Below are 24,483 nucleotides of genomic sequence, written 5' to 3'. Positions count from 1 at the left end.
CGGGAGCCGGGAGCCCGGGGCGGGGCGGCGCGCTGAGGTCAGCGCGGCGGCGGCGGCCGGCCCCGCCGTGGTTGGCTGCGCCCGCGCTGGCCGCGCCCTGGTTGGCTGCGGGCCGCGGGGCTGGGCCGCCAGGTCGGGGCCTGGGGTCGGGGCTCGGGCGCCGGCCGGGCTTTGCGCAGCAGTGCTGGCCTCCGCGCTGCTCCGGGCCGACGGCGAGCTGCGGCGGCGGGCGGTGGGGAGGGCGCGGCCGCGGGTGGGGCCGCGGGGCGCGCGGCGGGGGCGAGGCGAGCGGCGCCGGGCGGGGCGGGCGGCGGCGCCGAGGGGAGGGGAGCGGCCCATGGCCCCGCGGGGCCCGGCGCCCCAGACGCTCCGCCGCCGGGCCCGAGCCCAGGAGGTCGGCCTAGGCCGGGGCGCGACGACGCGGACGGGGCGGCGGCGAGGCGCCGCGACTGCTGGGGCTCGCGGCCGCCGGGACCCCGCGGGCGCGCCCTGACGGGCCGGCCGAGCGGGCCGGCAAGAGGCCCGGCGCGTTGAGAGCGGGCCGCGCGGCACCATGTCGGCCAAGGTGCGGCTCAAGAAGCTGGAGCAGCTGCTCCTGGACGGGCCCTGGCGCAACGAGAGCGCCCTGAGCGTGGAGACGCTGCTCGACGTGCTCGTCTGCCTGTACACCGAGTGCAGCCACTCGGCCCTGCGCCGCGACAAGTACGTGGCCGAGTTCCTCGAGTGGGGTAAGTGACCGGCGGCCCTGCGACCCCCGCCCCGGCGCGCCCTCCCGGTGCTCGGGCGGCCGCGCGTCCCGCCTCGTCACCGCTCGCAGGCCTGCCCGGCCGCCGCTCGCGCCCCTTCGCGGCGCTCGGCCCGGCCCTGCCCTCCTCCCCGGCCTTCGCACGTCCGCGCTGAGCCGTCCCGCCCCCTCATCCTGCCCCTCGGCGCCACATCCTCCGTCCCCACCCCCGCCCCCACCGTCCCGCCGGGCCCGCGCCCCGGCCGCTGCCTAGATCCACCCTCCCCGAGCCTGGATATCGTTTCCTGCAGCCCTACCCGGGATATCCGCCGCCGGTCCCCGCCTTGGGGTCCCGAGTCCGCGTCGAGTTCCTCGCCCCCCCACCCCACTCGCCCTGCGGGGTCGTATGGGCAGCGGCGCGTGCCTTCTGCATCCGCTTCCCCACCCCCGCGCGTCTCCTGGGAGCCCCTCCTAGGTGACAGCCTGTCCGCATCCCTTGGTGTCCAGGGCCTGAACATCCGTTTTCCTGTACCACCTCCAAGGGAATTTTAAAGTTGAAACCCTTGTTTTGAAATGCCATGGGAGAGTGGGTTGATTTTTTTCATTGTAATTTTGCCAGACCCTGATAATGCTTGGGGAGGGGAGGGCAGCTGGAACTGTTAGTCTATGGAAGTCACTGTAAAACTTTCTTCATCAGATCTCTGCATGCTTTTTAATCATGGGTCAGCTAAATTATTATGTTCTACTAGGACAGAAATTTGATTAAGCTGTGTAATCGTTAGAACCCCAGAAACAACTACACGTGTAAGGCGACGTCTTACCTTTCTCTCTCTCTAACTTGGGCGTCTTGTCAAGACCCTCAGCCTCGTTTAAAACTACCTAGAAGGAAGATGAGATGCTTCTGTTCAGGGTTCAGGTCAAAGCTATGAAAATCTTATCCTTGGGTTGTTTGCGTCGTTGGGCTCAGACTGTGCTGTTTGAACCAGTAATTTCTAATCTTTGGGGCTGATAAAGCTGACTTTTTTACATAAAGAAATGAATGTGTTCTGTAGTTAGGACCCCTGGTCTGCCAAAATGGTAATTGGAATTTGGGATTTTGTTTACCAAATACAACTTCAGTTGTTAGGTTTTTTAGAGAGCTTTCTCTTCTTCCCTCTTCAGTGAAATTTTGAAATCTTTGGAGAGCAGCAGGAAAAGGAGGCCCACAGCCCCAAGACAGCCTGTTTCGCTTTGTTTTGGGCTTCGTTTTGGTACTGACCACCCTTCCGGGTTACATACAGTATCAATAAAATGAGAATACTATTCATTTTCTGGCGTAATTCATTAGTGATGTGATTGTCAGCTGAATAATGAACTTGACTTCACAGTTGCTTTGAAAGTGAAGTCAAGCCTCTTACATCCTAGCCTTCTGAGGATCCTGTTTGCTCTTCCTTGCTGAGCATTTGATCTTGGAATCCAGACAGTTTCACAATCAGGTTCAACTCAGTGCTTGGCATGTGAGTCAATATGTGCCTGAAAGGAGGAAGCAGATGGAAGCTTGAGTTAGCAGGTGAGGTGTGGTCCCAAAGTCCTCTGGCCTGGCTGAACCAGTGGTTGCTGTGCAGCCCTCTTAAAACCAGACAGTACCAGCCACTGTGAACTGGTGGGTTTCATTGGAGGAAGCTCTCAGCATGTGAGGAGGTCTTATTTTATGAGGTTTTGACTTTTCCCAAGTCTAAATAGAAGCTGTGTGCTGTAATATAGAAATATTTTGACTCCTTGGAAATTATGATTACAAATAAATGACATTATTTCTTAAGAATTCAGTCTGCATTGAGCTTTAAATCACAGAGAAGAGGAATGGACTCTAATTTAGGTGGCATTTTTTGTGGAATAGTAATATATTTGAGAAGCAGCATTTAATGTCATGTATGTTAAGATATGCACCATTGTGACTCCACAGTGTGTATCACTCGTTAGGATCTGGGCGGTTATTTAGTGTTGCTGGGGACACCCACTTACTGAGTTGGAAAGCAAAGAGTGGTCTTTCAAATGGAATTGTTTGTGGAGCATTACTAGGTACTCTCACTTCCTAGCGGAATTACTTCTACTCTACTCAAGAAACATACACATAGGCTGTCACCCTGCGAGCTGTTGATTTACACTCTGCATGGTGTTTGCGACCTCTAATGTGTCGAGTCCTGGCATGCAGAGGACCAACCTTGGTAGGTATCTGCTGACAGTTAGGGAGAAGTCTGGAAGCTCAGTGAAGAAAAATACCCGATTCAGCCCAGATTTGAGAATTATTGGGGATTTTTGAGGAAATTTGGAAGGTATAAGTAATAAAGTTTTTAAGTTTTAAAAGAGAATTTTCCACAGTGGTTGCATGGGCCTAGACTCATCCTAGCCTTCACTGTAGGTTTTGCCTTTAATTTTCCCTTGATTATGTTTATAGTTCGATTAGTTTCCTCTATGAAATCCTGGACCTTAATTAAACGTTGGAAGTACCCTGCTTTGCATGTGTATTTCTTTAAGCTATTTTTTAAATGCAAATTTGATACCGTTGGAAGCAGAGCATGTGAAACACTTTGAAATTTCTACAAGTAAACAGCAACAAACACGGACAACTAAATGAGGCGAAGTTCTCTTTCATCTTCATTATATAAAGATACTTGTACATGTGTAAAAATTTTTTCCCCTGACTTAAAAAAAAATAACCATGACTATTATGTTTGGACAGAGCCGATGTTGCGGCCCATTGGCGTTGGATGGACCACAGTGGTCCTCTGCCCTGGCTCCCATGTGGCTTGCAGGCCAGGCGGGAAGCAGACCTCAGCCTGGTTCCCCGATTCCCAGTCCAGGCCCTCATCTTGCTCTGTGCCACCATACTTCTTCTGGAAGGGGTAGAATTCATCTCTGTAGCCCTCTGTTTAGTTTCCTCATTGGTGATTTTTCTTAGGAATGAAGCATTACCTTGTCAGAGTTCTGTCTCATCTGTGTGAATTCCTGTAGCTTTTGGCACGGGGATGCTCAGCGCCCAGTGTAGGTGGGATGTCTCTACCAAATTGAATGTGTTCAGGGCTTAGCTGATGGTGCTAAATATCTCAACATACATTTTAATCTCAGTGGCTTCTCGAGATAGAATTTTTGCATGACAGGGGAACACTTTTTTTTTTTTTAAGTAACAGATTTGGAGAAACATCTTTTGAATAAAAAGATGTAACTTAGTAGAGGAATACTGGTATTGTGTAATAAAAATTAGGTTAACACAATTTGGATTTGTAAATAGCTATTTGAAGTACAGAGTGATATTGACTATGGCACTGTGACGGAACAGCTGAAACCATTAAACATTAACCAGCCAGCCTTACCTTTTCTCTCTTGAAACCTCCTCCATTGACAGTTGGGCTTTGAAGTAGACAGCAGTGTGTCTGTTAAGTTTAGACCTGCGGCAAATGAAACTGGAGTTGGGGGTGAGTTGCTCTCACTTGATACCACTGCCTGAAAGAGCTTAGGAGGTGCGGTGCATGGCTCTTCAATTGCAAATGCACGCAAGGTAGAAACCCCAAACACAGCAGCAGTGTGGACAGGAGCCCCCCTTGGCTTTGCCCTGCCTCCTCCTGTAGCACCTGACGCCCTTGGAAGTCTTGTCCTGTCTGTGCTGACGTCTGTGATGCCGGATAAACATGTGAGCAAACAGGACTGTTAATACCAAACTATATTAAGTACAACAAAACTATTGAACTCTTTTCTTGGTAAAGAGGCAAAACGTATTTTTTTGAGAGTAATAAAATGAAAGGATCATGCTGGAAGAAACCAAATACATATTTTTACTCTTTTTTTTTCCCCCATCAAAAAGGTGATAAAACGCAAGTAAAGAAGATTTTGAAAGAATTAAAAAGACAAAATTCCCTGTAATTCCCTCACCTCAACCCCCATAATGTGACATCTTTTAGTCCCTGCCCTGCATTTGATTCTTAAGTTCCAAATGACAGTATGTTAGCGTTACCTGAAATTTGTGTGAGAAGCTCTCTTACTAATGAAGATGCATGAGAGGAAAATACACTTTCCTTAGATTTAAAATCATAAATATTTGGGGACTTCCCTGGAGGTCCAGTGGTTAAGACTCCACCTTCCATTGCAGGGGGCGGAGTTTGACCCCTGGTTGGGGAACTGAGGTCCCATGGTCCTTGGGGGTGTGGCCAAAATTTTTTTTTTTAATTAATAAAATCATGAGTGTTTGGCCAACATAAACTTCGTATGGTAAATTTTGAAGGCTTTATTTAGGTTTAAAATCTATCAGAGAAATTTTATTAAGACAATAAAACAGATACTATGTATGAGATGAAAGTCACACATTATAGTATGATTTTAAATGTGTTCAATATTAGATATTTGGTCAGTGTTATTGAGTGGTAGGTAACTGACAACAAAATTGTTTTCAGATTAAAACTTCGTGAAAAGGATCAGTATGTAATATAATAGGAGACTTTGGATATTTTGTTATCTTTAGGAAAGAATTAGAGATTTGAAGAAAAATTTGAATTAGAGAGTTGAAAAATTTGAATTATATAATTTCTTTTTTAAATATAAATTTATTTATTTGAGTTGGAGGCTAATTATTTTACTGGAGCATCTTTGAAGACATATGAGATTTACTCTTCTAAGGGGACCGTCGACATTACTGACGTGATGATGCTTCTTGTTGCTTCCAAGTTGTGGGTTTGAAAACTGTTGGGAATTTGAGAGATGGCGTGGTCTTTCCTCCACCCACATCTCCCCTCTCTGTTGGGTAAACCAGGCTCTGGACTTTTCCCCTGATCATTTCTGAGCAGCTCGCCCTCCAGCCAGGGTTTCTCTCCTCTGTGGGCTCCTGGTCAGCCATGGGCTGCCTTGCTGGCACCTGCTATGTAATACCTCAGTTTTATTTTAACCTTTTTTTCCCGTTGATTCCCATCCTCACTGGCCTAGCTGAAGGTCTCAAGACCTAAAGGAAAGCGTTTCTCCCTTGAAGATTTCAGTATCTCTGCCTGATCAGTCTTCAGCACTGCCTTGCATTTCATCCCTCGCCTTTTCAAAACTTCTGCCATGACTTTGGATTCTGTTGCCTTGAGAAAAATCAGATCTGGAATCTGCAGTCCAACGGCAATTTAGAATTAACTGAAGGGGACTTCCCTGGTCGTCCAGAGGTTAAGAATCCACTTTGCAACGCCAAGGCCTTTGTTCCATCCCTGCTCAGGGAACCGAGATCCCACGTGTTGTGGGGTGGCTTGCCCTGTGGGCCTTAACTGCTGAGCCTGCATGCCCCGACTCAGAGCCCGGGAGCCGCAGCAGAAGGTCCTGCAGACTTGACAACGGTCCTGCGTGTTGCAGCTGATACCTGCTGCTGCTGCTGCTGCTGCTAAGTCGCTTCAGTCGTGTCCGACTCTGTGCGACCCCATAGACAGCAGCCCACCAGCTCCCCCGTCCCTGGGGTTCTCCAGGCAAGAACACTGGGGCGGGTTGCCATTTCCTTCTCCAATGCATGAAAGTGAAGAGTGAAAGTAAAGTCGTTCAGTCGTGTCTGACTCTTTGCGACCCCATGGACTGCAGTGCACCAGGCTCCTCCGTCCATGCGATTTTCCAGGCAAGAGTAATGGAGTGGCCACATACAAAAAAGTGAATGAACGAACATTACTCTTTCAAAGTAAATAAAATTTTCCTGAGAGACTCCCTGGTCCAGTGATGAAGACACTGCACTCCCAGAGCAGGGCCCGGGTTCCATTCCTGGTCGGGAAACTAAGATCCCGCCACCGCACAGCGCGACAGAAAAGGAGAAAAGAATAAAGACCTAAAAAGATACAGCTAATCCTAGTTTGAGAGGTTGAGATGAACACATCTCAACACATGGTCTGACACATCTGACCATACCCTGTGGAGTGATTTTCTTTCAATGTAATTTTACTTCTATCAAAGTAATGCATTTACTCAGTTTTAAAAGTGAAGTAGTTCTGCAGAGTTAGGATGAAAGACAAAAGTCCCTTTACCAGCCAGCCTGCTCTGGGTTCTCAATTCTCAGAAGCAACCAGTTTTAACCCTTCTGTTTCTCCTTATAATCAACTGTCTTAGGCTGCCAGTGACAGAGAACCAGATAACAGTGACCTAAACAAAATCGGGGCTTCCCTGATAGCTCAGTTGGTAAAGAATCTGCCTGCAATGCAGGAGACCCCGGTTTGATTCCTGGGTCTGGAAGATGGAGAAGGGATAGGCTACCCACTCTGGTACTCTTGGGCTTCCTTTGTGGTTCAGCTGGTAAAGAATCCACCTGCGATGTGGGAGACCTGGGTTCAGTCCCTGGGTTGGGAAGATGCCTTGGGGAAGGGAAAGGCTACCCACTCCAGTATTCTGGCCTGGAGAATTCCATGGACTGTATAGTCCATGGGTCGCAAAGAGTCTGACATGACTGAGCAAGTTTCACTTCACTTCAAACAAAATCAAGGTTGATTTGCCTTTCATGCGGCTTGTGAGCAGTCCAGGGCTGGTTTGACAGCCTCATTCCAAGAAGTCTTCAGGGACCTGCCCTTTCCTGCTCAGTCCACGGTCTGGTCTGAGGGTGACCCTCCTACCTACATTCCAGGCAGAGGGCGAAGGTGTTATTAAGTGGATGGGGGAAGAACCTTGGATGCTGATGGTGGGGGCTGTTGAGTCGCTAAGTCGTTTCCGACTCTTTGCAACCCCATGGACTGCCGCACACCAGGCTTCCCTGTCCCTCACTGTCTCCTGGTTTTTGCCCAAGTTCATGTCCATCGAGTCGGTGATGCCATCCAACCATCTCATCCTCTGTCATCCCCTTCTCCTCCTGCTCTCAATCTTTCCCAGCATCAGGGTCTTTTCCAGTGAGTCGGCTCTTCGAATCAGGTGGCCGAAGTATTGAAGCTTCAGCATCAGTCCTTCCAGTGAGTATTCAGGGTTGATTTTCTTTAGGATTGACTGGTTTGATCTTGCTGTCCAAGGGGCTCTCAAAAGTCTTCTTTAGCAACACAGTTTGGAAGCATCAGGTCTTTGGCGCTGATGAGTACTTATTTAGCAATTCCTGCCTCAAATTTCATGTGTCTCTGTAGCACGCTTACGCTGCTTTTTTCTGATTTTCCACTTTATATGCCATCTGTTAACTTCTCCTGTGGAAGAGAAGGCCATAGAACTTTAGATGTCTCCTCCCCTGCATTGCCGAGACACACACACCCTTCCTCCCTCTTTGTTTTTCCAAATCTGGCTATATAATAATTATTGTTTAAATTGATACTCAGTGTGTGTTATCATTGGGTAAACATCTTAACAGCTAAGCCACATACGATGCGGTTAATTCCCAGTCTACTAAGACAAGGAATTATTTTTGTGTTAATTGGGATGAATTATTTTTTCTCTCCCTTCGTGTGGATGCAAATGTCTAGTCATGAATTCACCGCAGGTTTTAACTAGAACTCCCCAGTGCAGGCAGCCACCTCAAGTGATCTCTGACTTTTCAGCCCTTGTAGAGCCTTGCATTTTCCTGTTCCACTTGAGGCTGTGTCTTCTCTAGGCCTGCTGCTTAGCTGCCATCCTGGGATTTCTCTTCATTCCTTATGGGAATTCTTTCTGTGCCTCTCCTCTGTTGAATGGGAATTCCGGGACCCCATGTCTTCTGTTCTGGTGGCTTCCCTGGAAAGAGTCCATCAGAAAGAAAGTTTTTTGAGAACTAAACTGTCTGAAGATGCCTTTTCTCCCTTTGTATTTGAATGGCAGTTTACCTGGGTATTGAATTCTAGGTTAAAAGTCATTTTCCCACAGAAGTTTGAAGGCCTGACTCAGATGTCTGCTGGCTGTTGTTACAAGGGGAGGCCTGAGACCATTGTGATCCCCATGCCTTGGTGAGATTTGTTCATCCCTAGTATTCCTTGGGGGTCTTTCTGGAGGCGGGGGCCACTTGGGTCCTTCAGCTCTCCAAAGCTTTCCTGTATTATTTCTCTATGAGCTCTGATTTCTTTATTCTAGCCTTTTTGATCACCTGTTATTCATATGTCAGATCTTCTGAGTTTTCTGTTAATTTCCTTTCTCCTACTGTTTTCTAGTTGTTGACCTTTTATCCTTTCTCTGGGCAAGAGCTTCGACTTTCTCTTCTAGTCCTTACATTACATTTTTATATCTGCCATCATCATATCTTTCATTTCTAAGTGTTTTTGTCCCTATATTCCTTTTTATAACATCTTGTTTTTGTTTCATGAAGGCAATCATCTTAAAAACCGTTTCTGTTTGTTGTTAAGTCGCTAGGTCGTGTCTGACTCTTTGCAGCCCCATGGACTGCAGCACGCCAGGCCTCCCTGTCCTTCAGTATCTCCCAGAGTTTGCTCAGACTCATGTCCATTGTATCAGTGATGCCATCCAACCTTCTCATCCTCTGTCGTCCCCTTCTCTTGTCCTCAGTCTTTCCCAGCATCAGGGTCTTTTCCAATGAGTCAGCTCTTGCATTGGGTGGCCAAAGTATTGGAGCTTCAGCTTCAGCAGCAGTCCTTACAGTGAATATTCAGGACTGATTTCCTTGGGGATTGACTGGTTTGATCTTGCTGTCCAAGGGACTCGCAAGAGTCTTCTTCAGCATGACAGTTCAAAAGCATCAATTCTTCGGTGCTCAGCTTTCTTTATAGTCCAACTCTCACATCCATATACGACTACTGGAAAAATCATAGCTTTAACTAGATGGACCTTTGTCGACAAAGCGATGTCTCTACTTTTTAATATGCTATCTAGGTTGGTCATAGCTATTCTTCCAAGGAGCAGGCATCTTTTAATTTTGTGGCTGCAGTCACCATCCACAGTGATTTTGGAGCCCAAGAAAATAGAGTCTGTTACTGTTTCCATCGTTTCCCCATCTGTTTGCCTTGAAGTGATGGGACCGGATGCCATGATCTTCATTTTTTTAACGTTGAGTTTTAAGTCAGCTTTTTCATTCTTTTACCTTCATCAAGAGGCTCCTTAGTTTCTCTTCCCTTTCTGCCATTAGAGTGGTGTCATCTGCATATCCGAGGACGTTGGTGTTTGTCCTGGCAGTCTTGATTCCAGCTTGTGATGCACCCAGCCCAGCGTTTCGCATGATGTGCTCTGCATGTGCACACACTTGAGTTATGCAGACATTTCCTTTCGTTTCCTGTGTTGTCTCTGTCTCTTCCGAGTCCTTCTTAGCCGGTTTCCTACTTTGGTCTTCGTCTTTGGTGTCAGAAGCTCTTCCGGTGCCTGGTGATTATTGGCTGTCTTCCACAGTTATGAGTGGGCTGATTGGAAACTCTCTGTGTGCATAAACCGTAACTGTGAGGCTCACCATTAGGAAATGGGATGGGGACCTGGCCCCATTTGAGGGGCCCTAGCAGAGTTGCTAGAGTAGTTCCTTCTCTGGGCCTGTTGGTTTCCCAGGACAGGGCTTCTGGGGTCCAGCCTAGATGGTGGTAAGTGTGATACAGGCCCAGCTGCCAGCATTCTGGGAAAGTGGGGCAAGCTGGGGTTGGGGGGGCAGTGGGTTGGGGATGGGAGATACCTGGAGTGTAACCTCTTCTGCAGACTTACAGCCCGTTCTGCGCTCTGTCGCTTACTGTTTGCATGTGTGTTACTCACTCAGCCCTGTCTGCACTGTACCCGTGATGCTCCTCTGTCCATGGAATTCTCCAGGTAAGAATACTGGAGTGGGTAGCCATTCCCTTCCCCAGGGGATCTTCCCCGTTCAGGAATCGAACCCATGTCTCCTGTGTCTCCTGAGTTGGCAGGTGGACTCTGCCACCTGGTGACGCTCATTTCTGTTTAGTCTGCAAGACCCTGCTGCTGCTGGTGATCCCTGTTTCTTATCCCTCCCTCCCAAGGCTGACTTTCACTTTTCTGTCTTTGCTGAATTCGATGCTGCTTGTCCATTTCCTCTGTGCAAAATCGTGTTGACTTTCTAGTCTACTGCCATCTTCTGTCCTAAGAAGTGCCCAGGCACTGCAGTGGTGAACAGAATTCCTGTTCTTTGGAGCCCATGTTATCCTTGAGGCTACGTCCCATTGTAACCCATGCTATCATTTTAGTAGGGCTTCCAGATGGTGCAGAGATACGGCTGTTCTATACACTAGAGGTAACTGAAAGGTACCCTGATTTTCATCTCTAAATGGAGTCAGGGTGTATAGTTACCATTTTAGTTTTTTTGGCCGGATCGTGTTTCTGTTATATGTACTCGTTTATTAGAAAGCTTCCCCTCTAAGTAGAAGGGAGAAATGCAGATAAGGGAGGGCAGCGTTTTTTTCTGGTAATTGCACAGCATTGGAAGAAAGAGAAAGGAGGATGGGTAAAACGATGTGAAGACAGGGGACTTGGATATTTTGAGAGCTGGAAAGTGGCTGGAGGGATGCTGGGGCGGCACCCTGGGTGGGCTGGGGGCGAGGCAGGAGTGGTGTCTGAATTGGCCCCTTGTGCCTCAGGGACCCTGTGTGTGAACTTGATCTTTCTTGAAGTGACACAGACTGGTTCTGTTTAACTCCAAGGCTTTTGGTACGGAGGAAGAAATCACTAATTTAAAACAAAGAATAGAGTAAGAAATGCTCTTGCCAGTCGTGATTTTCTAAAACCATAAATAAATGAAATCCAAAGGTAGACAGACCTCCCTTAACCATGACACCCAGACTGCATTTTAAGGCTGTGTTCTCTTGTGCTGTACCCCGTTCGTATGAAAGAATTCACTTGAAAACACTGGGTTACTCTCTTTGTTTAAAAATTTTAAATTAGGGGGCTAAATTAATTTTTTAACTTACTATTTTTAACTTGAAATAGCATTTGTATTGATTCTTTGTTGAGGAAGATGTCGATTTATAATTAATGGGTTTGCAGCAATTCTTAAATTTTGCAGCTCAGATTTGTTTCTTTTTTAACCCTAAGTATTTGAAATCAGATTGTTGAAACATCTTTAAGTATACTAACAAATCATCTTTCAGATGAATCTGGGAGAGTGCTGATGAAGTATTGCTTTCAGATACGTAGGATATATTGTCTAATTGGCAGCAGATTGGGAAAGTATTGAGAATGCTCTATGCCAGTTTCACCAATTAAGCTGTCAAGGGTAGCATTTATATTAGACTGTATTTGAACATAAAAAATGTTCTCAAAACATCAGGTATTATTGTGGTTTTATGTAATCAAAGTGATAAGCCTGGATAAATTTTCTTCTACAAATATATAATTTTTTTTAAAACAAGATTTGTGTTCATGAAGTTTTGATAATCCTTGTGAAATGATATGTTAAGAAGGTTACTGAACAGAAACCAGAAGTCTGTCGACAATTTGAAGCTTGAATTGAACTGCACAACTGGTTATTTTAGTGAAAAAGGAAGATTTCTCTGCCATTTACAGTTACCAGATGATTTCTTTCGTTTGTAACAGTTTTATTGAGATGTATAATCCACATGCAAATTACCTATTTAAATTGTAGAGTTCAGTAGTTTTAGTATTTCACAGAATTGGGCAGCTATCTCTGTTATTTATTTCCAAATAATTTCATCACCTTAAAAAGAAATCCTAAACCCTCTAGCTGTGACTCCTAACTCCTTTCCCTCCCCACCCCCAGGCAGCCGCACATCGTCTTCTTCTATATCCGCACATTCTGGCCATCTCCTACAGATGGAGTCACACGATACCTGGTGTTTTGTGATGGCATTCTTTTCACTTAGTGTAATGTTTTCAAGGGTATATCTGTGTTTCGTTCCTTTTTATTGCTGAATAATGTCCGTCATATGGCTCGTCTGCATTTTGTTTGCGCGTTCCTCGGTTGATGGGCGTTTGGGCTCTCTCTGCCTTGGAGCTGTTCTGAATAACGCTGCCGTGAACGTTAACGTGCGACATGTTTTCCTTCCCCTTGTGTGTGTGCCTGGAAGTGGAGTTGATAGGTCCTTTGGTAACACTATGCTTAGCGTTTTGAAGAACTGCCAGGTGGATTTCCATGACAGCTGTCCCAGTTTACATTCTCACCGGCAGCGGTGGGGTTCCAGCTTCTCCTTATCCTCACAGATGCTTGTCGTTATTTGTCTTTCTTACTCTAGCCATCCTGGTGTGTGTGTGAAGTGGTGTTAGAGTCGGACACGACTGAGCCACTGGACTGAACTGAAAGGCCAATGATGCTGAGTATCTTGTTTATTGTTTGGTTATTGGCCATTTGTGTATGTTCTTTGGAGAAATGTCTGTTCTGTTTCTTTGCTTATTTTTTAATTGTGTCGTCTGTCTGTTTTTCTGTTGTAAGGTATGTACCTACTGGATACAGATCCTACATCAGACATGTGATTGGCAGATATTTTCTCCTTTAGGTTGTCATTTCACTTTCTTACAGGTTTCCTCTGAGTCCCAAGTTACTAATTTTGATGAAATCCAATTTAACTTTTGTTGCATCTGGTGTCATGTCTAAGAATCCGTTGCTAAATCCAAGGTCACAAGGATTTTATACCTGTGTTTTCTTCTAAGAATTTCATAGTTTTTATAGTTTAGCTTTCACATTTAAGTGTTTGATCTGTTTCGATTTTTTTTTTTTTAGAAATAAGGTGTGAAATGGGAAGTTACAATTCATTCTTTTTCATGTAGCTGTCCTGATCTCCCAGCAGCATTTGTTGAAGAGACTTTTTTTTTCCCCCATTGAATAGTCTTGACCCCCTTGACCATAAATGTGTGGTCTTATTTCTGGGCTCTTAGTTCTGTTCTGTTGATGTATATTCCTGTCTTTGTACAATATACTACCACACTCTCGTGATTACTGTTGCTTTCTGCTGAGTGTTGAAATCAGGGAGTTTGAGTTCTCCAACTTTGTTCTTTTCGAAGAGTGTTTCGCTATTCTGGGTTCCTTGACTTTCCATGTGCATTTTAGGATCAGTGTGTCAGTTTCTATAAGGAAGACATCTGGCATTAGGGATCACGTTGAATCTCTAGATCACTTTGGGGAGTATTGCCATCTTACAGTATTAGCTTTTCCTATGCATGAACATGATATGACTTTCCACTTATTTAGATCTCCAAATTGAAGTGTGTGTATATATATATTTTGTAGTTTTCAGAGTTTAACTTTTTTTTACTTTTTTATTGTGGTAAAATATATATGATACAAAATTTGCCATTTTAGCTTTTTAAGTGTTCACTTAGTTGCATTAATTTCATTCCCAATGCAAAATGTAAGATTTGTACTTCTTTTGTTAAATTATTCCCTAATGTCTTTTTAAAAATTCTATTATAAGTGGAATTGTTTTCTTAATTGCATTTTTGGATTGTTTGTTACAAGTACAATTTTTTAATAGCGATTTTGTATACTGCAAAAATGTTTAAATTTTTTTATTAGTTCTAATGGTTTTTTAAAGTGGATTTCTTAGGATTTTTATATACAAATTCGTGTCACCTGTGAATAGAGGTTGTTTTAGTCCTTCCTGTCCAGTTTGGGTGCCTTTTGCTAATTTTTGTTGCCTATTTGTCCTGACTAAAACCTGTAGGACAGTGTGGAATAGGAGTGGCAAGCATGAGCACTCTTACTCCTAGTCTTAGGGAGAAAGCATCTCAAGTCTTGCACCATTAAGTAGGCTGCTGTCTGTGTTTGATGAAAGTCCGCTGTGAAGCCAGCTGGGCTTTCTTTGTGATTAGCCTTTGGATTACTAATTCAGTCTCTGTACTTTTAGATCTGGTCACATTTTCTGTTTCTTCTTGAGTCAGTCTGATAGGTTCTGTCTTTTTAGGAATTTGTTCATTTCGTTCAGGTTAGTTTATTGGCATACAGTTGTTGGTAGTATTTCTTAACCCTTTTATTTCTGTAAGATCTACAGTAATGTCCCTCTTTCAGTTTTAGACATTTGAGTCTCTTTTTTATTTTTTAAAAATGATTAAAATGGCAACTTTTATGTTATATATTTTTTACCCTAACAACAAAGTAATTGCAAGTAAAAGTAATTGAAATCCATCCATGTTATTGAGTGTAAGTAACAATAGCTAGTTCTTTTCTGGTTGCTGTATTCCACTGAATTCCTTCCCCACAGTTTATCCATTCATTCAGTGTACATCTCAGCTATCCAGCTTGGGGCTATTAATGAAGAGTGATACTACCAGAAATTGTTTTGGCTTTTAAAATTCTCCAGAGAGAATGAATGATTTTTCTAAATCCAACGCGTTTCCCTTAATGTTGAATTCTGTTGTAGTTTGTGGAGGGTGGTCACAGGTGGTCCAAGTCACAGTTCTTTGTCATTTAGAATTGTCCTTTATACCAAGTATTAAAATGTCAGCACCTGTATCACAGAAATTGTATTTGGCCAGTGCAATTTTTATTTTAAGTAGTGTTAAAATTATAGAAAATAACGTATGCTCATGATTTTAGTGAATTCAAGCAGCATAGAAGGGTATGTCACAGAGTAAAAAGTCGCCTTCCCTCTAGTTGTGTTATAATTTTTTTAACTTCTTTTTAGATTTTAGAGCATAATCTAGAATTTCCATTAAAATTGAATGTTGACTTGAAAGGTTTTTTTTAACATCAAAATGTTTATATTAAAATTTTTAATAAGAAATTAATGTTGGAATACGGCTTCCCTTGTGGCTCAGCTGGTAAAGAATCCACCTGCGGTGTGGGAGACCTGGGTTTGATCCCTGGGTCGGGAAGATCCCCTGGAGAAGGGAAGGGCTACCCACTCCAGTATTCTGGCCTGGAGAATTCCATGGACTGTATAGAGTTCATGGGGTGGCAAAGAGTCGGACACGACTGAGCTACTTTCACTTTCACTTCACTTTCATCAATTTTATGTTGTCAGAGTTTCTAACATTTATGGTATGCTGTGACTTAGAGAAGTCTTTTTTGTTTTGTCTAAGTTGGTTGTACGATTTGGAAACTAATAAATAGAATTTAAAATAGTTATAGGTATGTAATTGTTATCCACTGTAAAACCCAGCTGTGTGACTGGACCCAGAGAGAGGCACCCGTCCTGTGTCTTGAGCAGCAGAGTCATCAAGGTGCTGGTGTTGAAGAGTCCCTGGACTTGCTTCCTAACTTCCTTTGCTGCTTCTGGGTCATACGCAGATGTCTCTGTTTCTTATGCTCATGTCACTTTCTTGGATTCTTTCATTTTGATGATTGGCTAGAGTCTTTTCCTGGTGGACTAATGCTGAGTTGCTTCAGTCGTGTCCGACTCTTTGTGACCCCATGGACCGTAGCATGCCAGGCTCCTCTGACCGTGGGATTCTCCAGGCAAGAATACTGGAGTGGGTTGCCATTTCCTCCTCCAGGGGACCTTCCCCACCCAGAATCCCCACCCACAGTCTCTCAGTTCTCCTGCATTAGCAGGCGGATTCTTCACCACTAGTGCCACCTGGGAAGCCTTTCATGGTTGGGGGGCGGGGATATGTATATGTTATACATACACACATAAGTGTGTATAGCATTTCCTCCCATGTAGGATCAAGGGTGGTAATCTTTCCAAGTTATTGCATTTCTAAAAATGTCTTCCCTTACCCTCATTTTAGTGGTGTGTGTTTGACTGAGAATGGAACTCTGGGGTCAGAATGTCTCCCTCTTGGAGAAGATACTGCTCTATGATTGTGGTGAGGTGCAGCGTGGTAGGAGGCTAGAATCTGTCCTCTTTCTGAGAATATTAATCAGATTTTTCTTTTTGGCTGCACTGGGTCTTTGTCGCTGCAGGCAGGCTCGCTCTCGTGGTGGTGGGTGGGGGCTGCTCTTGGGTTGTTGAGCGTGGGTTCTGGGCGCACGGGCTTCAGTAGTTGTGCATGGGCTCCAGAGTGCAGGCTCAGTAATCACGGCACATGGGTTTAGTTGCTCCACAGCATGTGCAGTCTTCCCAGACCAGGGATTGAGCTCATGTCCCCTGCATTGACAGGCATAGTCTTAGCCACTGGACCACCAGGGAAGTCCGTTAATTAGAATTTTTTTAAAGTTTTCTTCTTCCCGATTTATCTGTTTTCTCTGGAGTCAGTTCTTGGTTCACCTTGGAACTTTTCCTCTTAATGATTTTCCTGGTCTTTTTGTCATGCAGTATTTAGAAATCTTCCCTAAAAATAATATAGAATTACTAGTTGTCCCTGTTTGAGGGGTGATGTTTTTGAGTTCTAGATCCTTAGTCCTTCAGGTTTGATAGTTTTTCTTCTCTGATAGCATTTTTGTAACAACTGTAGTTTGTGATATAGATAAAACTTCATTTCATAAGAATTTAAAAAAAATTCATGCCATTCTTAATATCTATTTCACAGTACCACACGTGTATCTTATGGCTTATTTTTTTCCCTACTACAGTTATTATTTTGGATTGTATTGTAAGTTTAATGATGCTTAAAATATTACATTTATTATCTGAGAAAAATATCTGGCAATAAAATGAATTTTAAATCTTTTTTAAAATGAAGTTTGGAGTGGAAAAATTTAACTGTTTCCCCCACTTTCCCCATAGCATTCTCATTTCTCCACAGTGAAGGGGATCCTTAGGTAAACATTTATCAGTCAGAGCATCACCTGGTCCTTCTGGAAGTGGAGTCTAGAGTACTCAGTGCTGTACTAGCATCAGTCAGATCAGGGGAGAGATCTGTTACACCGAATACTGAAGCTGTTAGTCATGGCAGCTTTTCAGAGTTCGTATGAAATGTTTACCAGCTCATAAAACTGTTTTATGACCCAGAAGGAATTCCAGCAATAAAGCAAATGAACTCATAACAAATAACCTGGGCATGTAGTTGATTTTCATGCTCAGATACGCTTGTTGTGTGATTTGTGACAAGAGAAGAGCTCTGGTGATTTGGATTCATTCTGTTTGGAATTCAATTGGTTTGAGTATTTGTAAAAGGAAACTTAATTTTTCAAAAACTTCTAACCTAATATCCCTTGTCATGCCTTCAATTGTCCTCCATTTAGATATGAAATAGTCAAGGACACCATGTTTGAAAACGTCATTGTTCTGTTTTGGAGGGGCTTGAATTTTTCATATATTGATACTGTTTTTATATTTAGTGTTAATAAAAGTGATAGGTATTGATTATAATTCCATTTAACATTTTTATTATAGGGGCTTCCCTGGTGGTGCAGTGGATAAGAATCCACCCACCAATGCAGGAGCCACGGGTTCTGTCCCTGGTTCGGGAAGATCGCACCCGCCCTGGGGCAGCTTAGCCCATGTGACGCAGCTGTTGAGCATGTGCTGTAGAACCGCTGCTCTGTGGCAGAAGCCACCACCACGAGAAGCCTGTGCGCCGCCATGAAGAGGAGCCCCCGCTCACCGCAACTAGAGAAAGCCTTGCACAGCGACAAACAGCCAGTGCAACCAAAAAAAAAAAAATTATTATAGGAATCTTGAACGTGTTAAAAAGTAGAAATAGTTGACTAATGAACCCCTTGTTTCAGTCACTCCCTTCAACAGTTAAGTCACCCCCGTCTTCATTTTGATACCTTTTTCCCCAAAAAAGAGTGATTTGGAGGCAAATCCTAGACATCTGTCATCTCATTTGTAAATATTGCCCTGTATGTCTCAGGAAGATTAAGGCCTTAGCCATATAAACATAGCATATAACATAAAACCATAGTAGTATCATGTCACTGAAAAAATGACCATAATTCCTCAGTACCATCAAATACACAGTCAGGGTTTAAATTTCTCCTTTTTTGCTGCTGTTTTCAGTTAATTTGTTCTGTAGCAGCCAAAACAAAGTTACTTATGGCGTTTGGATTGCCCACCTCCCGGTTCTCCTTTAACCTATAGGCTCCCTCTCTGTCTTCTCCCCAGTTGCAGTTTATTTGTTGAAGCAACCAGACCACTTGTCTTGTTCTGCTCCTTCCGTTTGAATTTATTTCTAGCTGGACAAATTTGGCTTTTGACAAATCATTTCTATACTATTGGCCTTGTATATTTTGTGGGAAATAGAGCTATTAGGGGACCAAACTGATATAAAAAATTAGATACTTCTTACTTCGTTTGAAATTCCCCTTTTGTGAGGAGTATTGCAGTCAGTACCTGACTTGGCCTAAGATCCTGAGTGTGAGCTGGGTGCCCGAGGGTGCTGTGCCAGAGGTCAGTGGTTGGCATTCTGGGTGGTGATGCAGGGGCTTGGTGGGGGCTGGGGCAGTTATTGCCTCCCTTCCCCTCAGTTCCTATGGAGATGTGGAGGCACCAATTTGACAGTGGGCACCTGCCTCTCTCTGGAGCCCACGTGTCTGATTTGCCCCTCCTGTCCCCTTGCCCCTCTCCCCCAATGAACACTGTGTGACTATTTGAAGAGTTGATTAATGTCTAGCTGGTATCCTTCCCCTTTCTCCACACTTCATATTGGATTGTTGCTAGAAATTTCTTAGAACTTTATGTTCTAACATTCCCTAATATGTTCCTGTTAGAGGAATTAGCCTAGCCTCTTTTTTGTATTCTGTACTTGATAGCTTTCCTTTGGTTTTTGTTAGCACTTACTGGTGTTTTGTTCTTAGTTTTAATACTGCAAGTTGAATTGGAGGGTGCCAGGGTCTGACATTTCCTGTGCTGGTTCCTTCCTGTGCCGTATGCTCTCACTTCCTGTACCGAATGCTCCCACTTCCTGTGCCAGATGCCCCGCTTCCTGTGGTGGGTCCCCCCCCCCCCCACTTCCTGTGCCAGATGCCCCGCTTCCTTGGTGGGTTCCCCCACTTCCTGTGTCTGTCAGATGCCCTGCTTCCTATGGTGGGGTCCCCCCACTTCCTGTGCCAGATGCCTCACATCCTGTGGTGGGTCCCCCCACTTCCTGTGTCAGATGCCCTCACTTCCTGTGTCAGATGCCTCCGCTTCCTGTGGTGGGTTCTCGCACTTCCTGTGGTGGGTCCCCCCGCTTCCTATGTCAGATGCCCCTGCTTCCTGTGGCGGGTGCCCCCGCTTCCTGTGGCGGGTCCCCCGCTTCCTGGGTCAGATGCCCCGCTTCCTGTGGCGGGTCCCCCCGCTTCTGTGCCAGGTGCGCCCCGCTCCTTTTCTGGGCCGGACGGTGGGTAGGCCTGGCTCTGTCACCAGCTCCCTTCAGCTTCCTCCGTCTGGAGGAGGAGAGGCCTCGCTGGGGTGAGCTGGTCCCAGGGGAAGATGGAGTTTTGTTGGGTGGCGGGGCTGATTGTAAGGTGCCGAAGAGGTTCGTGGAGGTGCGGGCTGGGAGCCGGGAACCCTGAGGCAGGGAAGGTGGGTCAGGGCCGGCGGAGGGGTGAGAGCCGTCCTCAGAGGGTGGCAGCCACTTGGGGAGGGAAGGAGGTGTAGACAGGCCTGGCCTGGAAGTCACCGCCTGCCCCAGGCCAGCGCCAGGTCATGCCACCGGGCAGGCCCTCCCTGAGGGGCACCGGGGCTACGGGAGAGGAGGGGCAGCGCACACCCCCTTGCCCGATCCGACGCCCCTCTGCCGGCTCTGTCTCGCCGCCTGCCCTCTCACGCCAGTGTGGCTCCTCTCCTCGGGCCTGCACCTGGGGCGCCCTCTTTGCCCGTCTTCACTGGGGTTCTGGAGGGCCGCGTGGGGTGCAGGGAGACCGGAGCCCAGCCGGAGGCGGCGGTGGACGGGGCTCGGGGTCCCTCAGTGCCGCTTGCGCACCCCGCCGCTCAGCATCCTGTGTCGGTCGGTGCTCTGTTCCCCGACCCGCTGCAGCGGTCTAGGGCCTCTGGGTGTGCGGGGGCTCGTCCCACAGGGAAGTCACCGTGACTCAGGCTCTCCTCTTACACTGGGGCTCGCACGGGCAGGGTCAAGATGGGACGAGTCCACGAGGCGGGTTGGGAGGTTGAGCGTGTCATCTGCACTGGAGGGAGTGACACCTCCCCATGGGGGCTGGGATGGTGTCCTGAGACCAAGCCGCAGCGTGAGAAGTGAGAGGTGTGGTGTCGCTTCCCGGGTCCTTCCTGTTAAGAAACGCCCACGCTGCCCTTTCTTACAGATGCTTGTTCAGCTTGGGTGATCGGCAGGGAGCTCTGAGAGACACCTTGGACTCATAGCATCAGATATTTTTTTAATACAAAACCGGTCTTACATAGAACGTAACAGTTGTTTGCTGGAGACACTTTGGGATTAACATTGTGACTTCTCAGTTTTTAAAATACCTTTTTAAGGTTTTGGCTTTTTAATCTGACTTCCAAAAAAGTGGTTCCTACTTGTCCGTGTCTGACAGTGATGCTGTAGCCTGCAGTGCATCCAGGTGTTTCTTTTTCTTTAATCCAGCTGTGAAAAGTCAATAGGCCGGACAGACACTGTGCTCTGGAAATAGTAGGAGAGCCAGGCAGCTTCCTGCTGAGAACATTCAGGAGAAGAACTAAGTAGGAGTGTGTGTGTGCAAAGTCAGTTCACTCAGAATCACCAGACATCCTGGGAAATTGTGATTCAAAACAACAACAAAAAATCCAATAACACTTGTAATATAAACCTTTCATTTTTACTGAAGGATTAAGAAGGCTGTTTTTTGATTGGTTCTTAGAACATGCAAATGTAGGCTCCACAAAGCTAAGTGTTCTTTTTTTGAAATGTTAAACATGTGCCAACCTATCAGTAAAATTCTGTTGATTTATGGGAAGCTTTTGTCATTTGCTAATTTTCAGTGTGTCTCATCTCTGGCTGTCTAGTGGGAAGATGACCAGCTTACCAATGGCTGGATAAAACCAGAGTGACTGTCTTATGTACAAAACAGCTTTTTTCCTGCTTACTAACTCACTTATTTTGTGATGGTGAGCTAAAGATAAAAGACAAAGGAAGACATTTACTCTCTTTCTCTACTTTGTGGCTTGATGATTTTCCTTTGTGTTTCATTCTCTTTATGCTGACATTTTATTAAAAAAATATCAAGCAGGGGACTTGTTTGCCTATTTTTTTTTAAAGTGCCTCAGAAAGGCATAGGTTCCGTCGGGTAATTCAGTGCAGGTAGTGTGGCATCCGGTCGAGGACACATGTAATGTTGATGTTCAAATAAACAGCGTTGAACACGAGTGTAGCTATTTTTGTCACATCTAAAATACAACTTCTCCTTAAGCTTCTTTTAAAAAAAACGAAAGTACACAACTTGGTTCTTCTATACATTCATGAGCATTTTGGAAATGCACGGTTTCCATCTTAACCTTGCAGGGCAAGGGTGTGAAACTGCCTTGAGTACCCAGGAGCACCAGCCTGTGTGGGACTGAGGTGGGTGACAGCTGGTGAGAGGTCAAAGCTGCCGGGGCAGGCGGAGGGGCCAGCCGCTCCTCATTTCCCCCTTTTGGAAGAGAAGTGAGTGCGTTGCTCGGAGGGCCGCTTGCTGGGTTCTTCCTCTGGTTCAGAGGCAGTTGCCTTGAGAGTAGGTTAAGTACTGCAGTTGCTGGGCAAGTTACTGTTGCCGTTTTGAATGTTCTCGTTCTTCATGTCTGGCCACGGGGGCCTTCAGGCTACCGTATTTTTGTCTCCTGAGATGTCTGACATAGGATTCGGTTCTGGAGGATGCATATAATTTTTGGTAAAAACACTTCTTTTCCTTCCAGAGACATTTATTCCTTGTGTAAAAATATACAAAACTAAGTATGGTTAACAGCTTAAACGAATCTTGGATAAGAGAAGATTACCTGTGAAAAGATGTAACTTTTTTTTTTAAACACCACAGTACTCCTTGTATATCAACCATCCAACTCAGAGACTTTGTCAGGTTGGACTTGGATCATTTAGTATTCAGCTCTGTACAATTGTTATGGACACTGATGTTGTTTAGGTGCAGAAGGTTTAGGAGCTTAAATAACATGTCCTGTTGGTCTCAGGACGTGTGCTAGAAATTTTTTTTCTAGAACCGTGACATAAATTTGTTTTCCTGTTGTTTTCAGTTGTATGAGTTTAAGAGTAAATAACACTCCCATTAACCAAGAATTCTACACACTTGCGCCCAGACAGGAGCGTCCACGCCATACGCACAGATCACCAGTACAGAGTATAAGGACGGTTACACAGTGGTGTTGGGAAAGCCTTCTTGGAGGCAGTAGATTCTGCTTTATTCAGCCGGGGTCAGCGCTCAGAGGCTCTTCCTCAGGGCTGGGCAGGGAGTGGCCCTTAGTGGGGAGCGGCAGGCAGTGCCGTGGGGCCGGGCGGGGCTCGATGCAGCGAGGCAGGCAGGGCCCAGGACAGCTGCCTGGGTGTGGGCTCACACTGGGAGGAGAGTCGAGGTGGGGGGCACAGTGAGTCTTCTCTGGTGAGCCTGCGATCACAGGCGTATGGTGACCCGCGTCTGGAGACACTGAGCTCATGGTCTCCGTCCACGGCTCTTGTAATTCTCCTGATAATCCTCAGTCCTGCATTATCCCTAATTGGCCATTGAGGAAGCCGGGGCTCGGATCACGCGTCCCGCAACACCAGCGGGGCAGCTAAGTCTTAGCTCAAGCGCATGCTGTCAGTCACTGTCTGCTTCATCTCAGTAATTTTTTTTTTTTGGCTGCACTGGGTCTCCGTTGCAGTGCACAAGCTCTCTGGCTGCGGCAGGCAGTGGCTCAGTTTCCCCTCGGCATGTGGGATCTTAGTTGTGCAACCCAGGACTAAACCCTCGTCCCCTGCACTGGAAGGTAGATCCTTAACTAGGGAGATACCAGTAGTTTCCTTAAATATCCCTAATACCTTTTGAATAAATGAATGAATGAGTCAGGGACCCACTCAGGCTCTGCTGTGCCCTCTTCACCCCTCAGTATACGACTCTTCCCCAGAGTGGGGGCCACTGTGTGATCTGCATCACACGGTAGTTAATGCCTGGGTTTTTTTTCAAGTTTATTTTCTTCATGTGTATACAATTTGGTGATTTTTTCTTTCTTTTTTTGTATATTCACAGAGTTGTACAACCACCACCACTGCCTAATTCTAGAACATTTTCATCACCCTGCAGAGAAACGCTATTTCCATTAGTAGTCCCTCCCCATCCCCCTTCCCCTGGCCCTTGGCAGCTAGTGGTCTACTTTCTGTCTTCATGGGTTTACCTGTTCCGGGCATTTCATATAAATGGAATCATAAAACGTGGTTTTTGAAACTGGCTTCTTTCACTTAGCATAACGTTTGTAGGAGTCATCAATGTTGTACCGTATACCAACATTTCTTTTTTATGGCTTATTAATATTCCATTGTATGGATAGACCACATTTATCCAATTAAAGGAACAGAAAAGAAGTTTTCCTCATAACATGATAAAGAGGCACAAGCTTTCAGTTACAAAATAAATGAGTCACAGGTATGAAATGACCAGTATGGGGAATATAGTCAGTAGTTATGTGTAATTGTGTATCCTGAGCCAGAAGGCAATGGCACCCCACTCCAGTATTCTTGCCTGGAAAATCCATGGATGGAGGAGCCTGGTAGACTTCACTTTCACTTTTCACTTTCATCCATTGGAGAAGTAAATGGCAACCCACTCCAGTGTTCTTGCCTGGAGAATCCCAGGGACAGGGAAGCCTGGTGGGCTGCCGTCTATGGGGTCGCACAGAGTCGAACACGACTGAAGCGACTTAGCAGCAGCATGTATCCTAAGAGTTCTCATCACAGGGAAAAATACATTTTAAAAAATTTGTTTAATGTCCTGTCTATATGAGGTGATTGTTGTTACTCAGCTGTTAAGTCATGTCCGACTCTTTTCGAACTCCTAGACTGCAGCATGCCAGGCTCCTCTCTCCTCTACTGTTTCCTGTAGTTTGCTCAGATTCATGTCCTTGAATTGGTGATGCCATCCAACCATCTCATCCTCTGTCATTCCCTTCTCCTGCCTTCAATCTTTCCCAGCGTCAGGATCTTCTCCAGTGACTCAGTTCATTGCATCAGGTGGCCAAAGTACTGGA

General features: G+C 45.7%; 1 protein-coding gene across 2 annotated transcripts in view; it reads left to right on the top strand.

The window, feature by feature from the left end:
- The first annotated feature begins 553 nt into the window (after positions 1–553).
- CDC42BPB (CDC42 binding protein kinase beta) overlaps positions 554–24,483 on the top strand; it is a 103,613-nt gene continuing 79,683 nt past the window's right edge. For both annotated transcript variants that reach the window (XR_008201246.1, XM_052659923.1), the window contains exon 1: positions 554–728. Coding sequence is in view for 1 of the 2 variants with exons in the window: in XM_052659923.1 (XP_052515883.1) it covers positions 554–728 (175 nt within the window). In the remaining variant the exon portion in view is untranslated. The remainder of the gene's footprint in view (positions 729–24,483) is intronic.

Source organism: Budorcas taxicolor, chromosome 21 (genome assembly GCF_023091745.1).
Source record: "Budorcas taxicolor isolate Tak-1 chromosome 21, Takin1.1, whole genome shotgun sequence".
NCBI classification, from domain to species: Eukaryota; Metazoa; Chordata; class Mammalia; order Artiodactyla; family Bovidae; genus Budorcas; species Budorcas taxicolor.
The sequence above is the reverse complement of the archived record's forward strand: the minus strand, read 5'-3'. Positions and strand labels throughout refer to the sequence as shown.